We start from the raw sequence: 8494 nt of genomic DNA, 5'->3' as shown, positions 1-8494 counted from the left end.
AAAATCACTCCGTGAGGCGAGTCTTCGATAAAGTCTAATATGTCCTTGAATAAAAATAATAATGAAAATTAATTTTACATTGTTTGTACATTATTCTGTATTCTAGTGAATTCTCATAAATTCTGATGAAAAAAAAGATAAAATTACGTTTTTGAATAAAATAAAATCATCTTTATTTTTTTAAATACTCATGAAATTTTAAATTAATAATTTATTCATAGTAAACTTTCTTTTTTCCATCATTTTTTGTATCCTATATACTTTATAAAAATAAAATATTTCTCATAACTTAAACAAACACGATTGTTAATTAAGTGAAGGAAACATAACAACTGTAATAGTTTGCTTCTATTCAACAGGTATGTAATTTAATATTACATTTAAAGTTATGTTTAGCTTTTTAGCATAAATAAGAGAAGTGGTTAAAATGCTGAATATGACAACATTAACATGCATTCGAAACGCTATTATGTTAACATTTCGAAAAAGAAAAAAAAACAAGATTTTCTAAGTACTATAATTGTATGAAGATTCAACTATTCAACTACTACAATGCATAATATTAACCGTTAAAACTATTATTATAACTTCTATAGTTTATAACATATCTTTTATACATTTTATCATTGAGTTGTACATATTGTCTCATATTTTAGTATATTTCCGAACTTTTAAGAAGCTTTTGCTAATCACTATTTTTTTTTTTACTTTGTATTATACAGTAGAAACTCGATTAACCGTCACTCGATTTACCGTCAGTTTCTGTTATCCGTCATCGGTCACCGTCGTCAAAAAAAAAATTAACGATGCGATTGCGATAAAATCGTCGCGGTACCTAACGCGGCGACTCTCATGCGTATAAAAATAGTTTATAATATCAATGTAATAAACGCGATAAATGCGATAATTTGCAATGAAGATGACGGATTATTTTGTTTAATATTTTTTAGAATGGTATTCTTTAAGTTATTACATATTACATATTATTTACATTATTAGTATTTATTATTTATTAGTACATATTTATTATTTATAACTTATTACTATTTTATAACTATTATATTTATTTTTTTCTGAAAATTACGTTGTAAAATACATATATACGTTTATTCAAAAATTGTTTTGTATTATTGTATTTCTGTTAACCGTCTATTCGATTAACCGTCATTGTCCCAGTCCCGACATTGACGGTTAATCGAGTTTCTACTGTAGATCGTTTTTTTGTCATTATTATAGGTTAATTATGCGTGTTTATGTATACTTATTATTTTTTTGATATCATATTTTAAGGTAATTTTTTAAATCTCTGTGGTATAATTCTATGTTAATTTATAACTAACCATCATGTTAAAAGTTAAAAGTTAAAATTATTACAATACCCATAAATATAAATAACTTATAACTAAGAATATCTTCTTTTTTTTTATTCAATAAAAAAAAAAACATATAAAAGTACTAAAAATTAATTCTCGAATGTTAACCTAACCTAATTAAAGTGACAAGGTTTCTTACAAAATAAAAATAATTAATTATTTTTAATTAGTTTTTATTATTTTTTATTTAAAATATATAGTAATTCTTAGAATAAGGAATAAAATTTCATCGCATTCTTATATTTTATATTTGATTGATTTAAGGAGTTGATAATTTTTTAACAAGTTTACATATTGTTATTTTTTTTATATTTTTAAAATGTTAAACCCCCTAGATTTTGTCATAGTTTTAGATTCTAAGCAGCAATGAATGCATTGATTTTACTATAATGTGTGTTTTATTTTGTGTGTGTATACTGTATAATGTTACCGGCAATGTGTTGAATTCTGTATTATATAGAAATCCTAGGTATTCTATAGAATACGAAAAATGAGCAGGAAAAGTATAGAATATAATACAATGACTAGGTATTTTATAAATTACCTAATCTCAAGCAGGAAAAGTATATATAATTAATATAAAACTTAGATTTTTACCTGGTGTAGCTTTGTAATCAATGATTAATGTTTATCTTGACGATTATGCTATATTTCTATCGCATACACACGTATGCGATGTATTATTATACGTATAATTATTATTATTATTCGTATTATCGCTATTATTAGCTAATCATTTTATGGAGTTATTCGTGTATACAGGAAAATTCAATATACGTCTTTAAAAATATTATTTCATTTCACTTTCGTAAAAGTGTTTGTCGTATTAAAATACATGAAAATTTCTGAACATTTTTATGTTGAACTAAAGAAAAGTTGAAAACAGTCGAAAAATACTGTAAATTTATCGAATGATAAATTGAAAATGTCAATCTAAAAAATGCTTATGTGTAAAAAAATAATATTTTATGTAGTTATAAATGTCATGCATCAACTTTAATATGCTGCAATAAATAAATAAAACTAGATAATAAACAATAAATAATAATAAACATATTTTGATTTAACACATTACCTAACATAGCATAGGCGTTTTATAGAAATCTTAGGAATTGTATAGAATACCTAGAGAATTTATAGAGTGCCTATGTTTACTACTTTGCCGGTAAAATATTCACAAAAACTCAAAAAAATGATTCGACACTCATCTTTGAGGTAGTTTTTGATATTAAATTAGATCTTACTTACGTGTTAGAAAGAAAATTAAAATTTTTCATAATTTTTTATAACATCGAAGAAGAAAAGTTATTATCACATAGAACTTCTAACGATAACATTAAAGACATTTTTATTTTAATTATAATTAATAATTAAAATGCAATAAGAAATCGGATTGATATAATCGTTTTGGAATATATTAAGTTAATTTCCAATACAATACATAAAATAAATTAGGTACAATGATCAACGATTTCTTGTTCCAATATTTGTATAATTACATATTGTATTAATAGTATTATTATTACATAATGTTTTATAAATATTCTTACATTTTTATAATTAGTAATTAAGTAATTATTATTTTCACTTGGACTCCTAATATAAATTTAACTAATCATTATATTAAGTTAATAATTTTTAATCGTGTCGCAATTTTCGATGCCAACATTTAGCCTATTGAAATATTTTTTAAACCGTTGTCGTTTCGTTGACAATACCATGTAGTCTATAATAATTAATAATAAATAGTAAATGTATATTAATATTTAAAAATTAATTTTCAGCAATTAACTATTGTATATATATAATAGATTGAATAAATATTATATTAATGATTCAAAGACGCATTTTGAACTCCAAGTTGCACAACACAATTTATGCACATCATGATCAGCACATGTATGATCATGATTCATGTGTACTAATCGTATAAAATGTAAACAAAGTTATCATAATAACCACCGGTATACAATAGTAATATGAGTAGACAATACCTGATTTTTTTGAAAAAACAAATCAAAAATTATTTTAAAATAATCAGATAAATGTTAATAGGTAAGGACACGGACCATACACTGAAGTATTACTTTCTGAAAGACTTTATATATTTTCAAATTTGGAAAATTTGTATAAATTTCGTTTTGAAAATATAAATAATATGTTAATTTAATAGATGTTTAAATACGACTGGGTTCCGAACATCGTTGGTAATAGTTTCATCCATCTTAAAAATGTTTCAAGAATTAAATTTCTAAAATCTAACATCATTATATACACATACACACACACAAACATACACATACACACATTCGTAACAACCAAATCAGATATATAACGGTAATTTAAAAATCGCTTACTTTCGGTATGGTTTTAGCGGGTTTTAGGTGTATACCGCCTATGTAGACAACGTTTGGTGTGAGCGGTCTTGGAGATTCGGTGACATAATGACTATTCTGGAAGATTATGGACGGGTTTATGGTCGGAGCTAAATCATACGGTTTCGCATCCATTAAACGAGTGGCTAGCCAGTCGTACCTGGTTCTGACTATGCTATACGCTAGCAAGGCTGTGTTGGTAAACCTCTGGATGAACGTATTGGGAACGGCGTGACTAGCAAATATGTTGGATACGTAAGATGGATTGGACAAATGACCTGTAAACAGCCGTTCGGTAAATGTAACCATAGGCGACGGGATCAAGTAAATTACGGGCAGACCAAGCGCGTCGGCAATGTACGAAAAGCAATCGAAGCTTAACGGTGGTTCGACTAATAGCAAATCGTACCGGTCGCGTATCCCGGAAGCTAATAAGTCGATCAGCTTCCGGTTACCATGTACCACATCACAATAGAACCGGGTCAGGCCGGATAAAACCTTGACTAATGCGAACGGGTTACGAAAGTTCTGAACCATGTGCATCGCGTCTAGGTCGAGCTTCATCGGGAAATCACTAGACGTATCCACCTCCGTGTAGTTTTCTCGGTCGCCGTCCAGAAATGGCGTAAAAACGGTCACGGTGTGTCCGGCGTCCACCAGTGACCTGAGCACCGAGCTCATGAAGTTCCAGTGGCTCTTTCCCGCTATCGTTTCGATTGCTAGTATCCGAGAAGCCTCCGAGACCGGAATCGTGTGTAAGTCATTCGACAACCACAAAAGCAACGTTAACGAAACCGCGGTCGACATTTGCATCAGCGCCATTGGAATTCCTTTTGTTCATGCAGGTTTTAGGAAAGCAGTTGTATACAGTCCGTTTTAGCTATACGTACGAGTATGCTCACGATATTTTCTTGTTGTTTTAAGGATAACAACTAAACTATATCGCCATCATATTATGTTACTACCGTACGTATATTATGCAAGTCCGTGTACGTCCAAACGGCTTTAGACGCGAATTGCGGCTGTCAACGGTCAAGTTTTGTCAGTCATTACACATTTGACGGTGAGCGGTACACAATATTAACTATGTATTTATATTCTTAATTATCACCTATAATGTCGTTATTTTTAATAATACGGAAAAGTTTTGCATCATAACTTTGTACATCATATTATAGATACAATTTCGATTTCCTATTATTTAAAATTATAATTATACTATACGGTATGAGACTTTAAATCCAATTATACGTCTATATTTGCTATTTTTAGTATATCATGATAATTTGTTTAGTTAAAACTAGTTTTCAATGCCGTTTTTAATTCTTCGATTGTTTTGAGCGATTATGTTGAAATACCATTGGTTAACTGTTTGTATAGTTTCTATTCTAAAATAACATGTTATTAAACTATACGAATTCGCTAACTACAACTTAAAAGAAATAAAAAGTTCGATGAATTATTTTACAAACGATGAGATATTATCACTTATCAGCATATATACTCGAGTCACAATTTTTCTTCTTTTTTGATTTACCAATTGTGATAATATTTCAATTATATTATATAATCTATCATTAAACTTATTATATTATTATATATAAAAAGGATTTTAATATCTCAAAATTAAATTATTTAATAAGATGAATAATAATTAATAAATATGTCGTCAACAGTATTTAATATTATATCAGTGTCCATATTTAAAAGTAATAGCATTATATTTTAATTTAATATTTTTTTTTAAATATTAAAAAATATTAAAAATATTTACATTGAATGGAAATGTATTATCGGTATCTGCCTAGTTATAGTAATATTTATATTACCTACTTATAACGATAAAAACATTTAAGAATTTAAAATAAAAAGGGAAAGAAGATGGCAGCTATTTTAAACAATATGTTTTGATTGTACCTCGTCTTTGAGAATTAACTAACTGTGGTGTATGTTAAAAAATGAATTGAATAATAAATTATTACATCATTACATCTAAACATCGATTCTGAGCAAAAATTATCTGTTAGTTTATATGAACAAGCATATTTTATGATGTATTTAAATTGCTATTAAACTATTAAAGTAACTTTTTTTTTTTTTTTGTGTTAATATATGGTAGCCGATAGGATGGCATGGAACGATAATGAACATTAAACCTTTTTGGCAGAATGATTAAAAACACTTAAAACTAACAAAGAACTTACCACTGACCCAAAAAACCAATACAATTGAAATATAATTGCAAAATTTCCATATAATTAATTTAGCTAGTAAAGGATTTAGTAATGTATATATAAAGAAAATGTTTAATGCAATTAATATTCTTGAAAAACGTCTAAATATTATTACTTGCATATCAGTAATAACGAGATAGCGTAGGCCATTATTTTGATAAATTACTTGAAATTTTATTTTTCACATTCCACATACATTTATAATGAATATTGAGAATCTTTGTTTTAAACGCTTAACAGTCATTTTCTCTTATCTGGTATCTAAGTCACTAATTATAACCAGTAAATCCAATAATAGTCCTATAAATATCAAAAAATATCGTTTAATAATTATTATTGAAGTTAACAAGATTGAAGTACTTGTACAGTTCTGATATAATAATTATATTAAGGGCTGTAAATGATATATACAAAGGAAGCGAGAAAAAGTTTACAACTTACACATTTAATAATAAGAATATTATTAATTTAATCTTAAAATGTGCTGTATTTATTTTATAATAAATAAATTAAACTACGAAACCTTACATTACAATTAATTACTGAGCCATTCAACAAATTTTCATCTCGCGGAAACAACCAGACACAATATTGGGCAAGACTTAAACTTTTACTTGAATAAAGACTTTGCGTTAAACGTATTTCAGGAGAATCTACATCTCGAAATTACATCAAAAAGACATTCACAAAGTGAGTCAGTTCATAACAACTAATTTTGAAATAGTTGAGAAACTACTCCATGAATAATGTAGTGTGAGCACTTCCATATATAAGTACATTGACATTTTAATATAATAATTAATAAATATGTGGCATAAGGATACAATATTATGTTAGCTAAATTGATTTTTTATAGAATTATTAACTTAGAGTATACAATATAAAATGCACCTTAAAAGGTGTTGTAGATTTTATCTAATATCACTCAATAGGAGTAATAATTCCCAACGACATCTACATTCTAGGACAATTTTATTACGTATACATTAGTAACAGTACCTTAAGAATTTTTTTTTTCTTAAAGGAATGTATAAATAGCTCTATGTATATTAGGTGAAGATATGAAGTACCAAGAACACTATACCTTTGTGAGTATGTACCGTACATATTATATAATAGTTTAACTTTGTGATAGGTAATTTCTCTTGAACCGCTATTTCTGTCTTACTCCAAGACAGTGTTTGTATGTATGTATATATGACATATGGATGTGCGTATGTTAGGTTTAAAATGTTGTGATTTAAATAATAGATAATATATCTTATAGTTATTTAATAATAACTTTTTTTTTATATTTCAGTTGTTATTCGTACTTATTACTGTCAGAAACTAGTTCCTATTTTTTCTGTTTTATATTTATCACATATAGATTCTTTTTATATGCATATGATTTATTATTATATAAAACAACACTTTTTTTTCGATTGCACTTTTATTTATTTTAGTGAACCAACTACCATTGAATGGGTAACAACATCAATAAACACAACACTTTCATTTAAATAATAATAACTATAGTAGGTAATAAGTAATAACAACAGTAAAAGTAAATGTGATAATAAATATCAAATGTTTGTATGAGATGGTAGACAAAAGTATTAATGAGTTTTGACTTTGTCGTTTTTAAAAGTGTACTTACGAATACGTTTAAAAACCTTATACACTAAAAATGTAACTAAGAAAACAAAGGTAAACACTACAACAAACACGTCCAACAGTAGATATTGATACCACGTCAAATTTAGAGCGTGAGATTTCAAATGTGGAGCGCCTTTGTGACGGATTACATACTCCGTCCAATAAACGACTGACTCTTGAGGCGTCATCGGTCGGTCTTTGAATCGGATAGAAGCAATTTTAGCATTTTTTGAGTATCTATAAAAAAAAATATACACAATATATAAATATATGACAAATACCGTTGAAAACTAGTATAGTAGATATCATATTATGATGTATTATTCGTGACGCATGTCATCAGAGACTTACGTTTCGTCGTTGATAAGTTTTGAAATGACATTAGTCAATTTTTCTTTTGTCGCCGATAACAGGTCCATGGATATTGCCATTCCGGCGAGGACCAAATGTTCGATATTTCTCGGCTGATCGTAAAACAATGGTATTCCCAGTACGGGAACTCCGCCGTCCAATGCTTCGTATACTCCGGACATACCCCCATGACTAATAAACAGTTTAACTTTGGGATGCACTGTAAAAAGTGATATTGTAACTATATATTACTTTTTCCCAAAAACACAAATACGGTAATGTATCAAAAATAGTACCTACATAATATTTCTCGTTGAGGAAACCATTTTTTCGTCATTACGTTTTTCGGTTTGTCTTTCATTTCACCTTCGTATTTCCACAAGACTCTCTGAGGAACGTCGGCCAACGCTTCTTTAAATGCGTTTTCAATATGTTCAGGTAACGATGATACTTTAATCGTGGAACCGAATGTAAAGAAAATCACTCCGTGAGGCGAGTCTTCGATAAAGTCTAATATGTCCTT

General features: G+C 27.7%; 2 protein-coding genes across 2 annotated transcripts; both read right to left on the bottom strand.

The window, feature by feature from the left end:
* Positions 1-5: 5 nt before the first annotated feature.
* LOC112602933 (UDP-glucuronosyltransferase 2B15-like) lies at positions 6-4707 on the bottom strand (the record flags this gene model as incomplete). The annotated part of the gene is made up of 2 exons (XM_025351302.1): positions 3731-4707; positions 6-44 (listed from the first exon to the last, which is right to left on the bottom strand). Coding segments are annotated over exons 1-2 (879 nt in total), but the record flags the coding sequence as incomplete, so codon positions are not given.
* A 2711-nt stretch (positions 4708-7418) lies between these two features.
* LOC112602932 (UDP-glucuronosyltransferase 2B37-like) lies at positions 7419-8491 on the bottom strand (the record flags this gene model as incomplete). Its single annotated transcript, XM_025351301.1, is given in 3 exon segments — positions 7419-7857; positions 7972-8191; positions 8272-8491. Coding segments are annotated over 3 exon segments (717 nt in total), but the record flags the coding sequence as incomplete, so codon positions are not given.
* Positions 8492-8494: the final 3 nt, after the last annotated feature.

The sequence above is a fragment of the Melanaphis sacchari genome, unplaced genomic scaffold, assembly GCF_002803265.2.
Source record: "Melanaphis sacchari strain LSU unplaced genomic scaffold, SCAv2.0 Contig923_pilon_pilon, whole genome shotgun sequence".
Lineage (NCBI taxonomy): Eukaryota > Metazoa > Arthropoda > Insecta > Hemiptera > Aphididae > Melanaphis > Melanaphis sacchari.
Note: the sequence above shows the minus strand (reverse complement) of the source record. Positions and strands in the feature narration are given on the sequence as shown.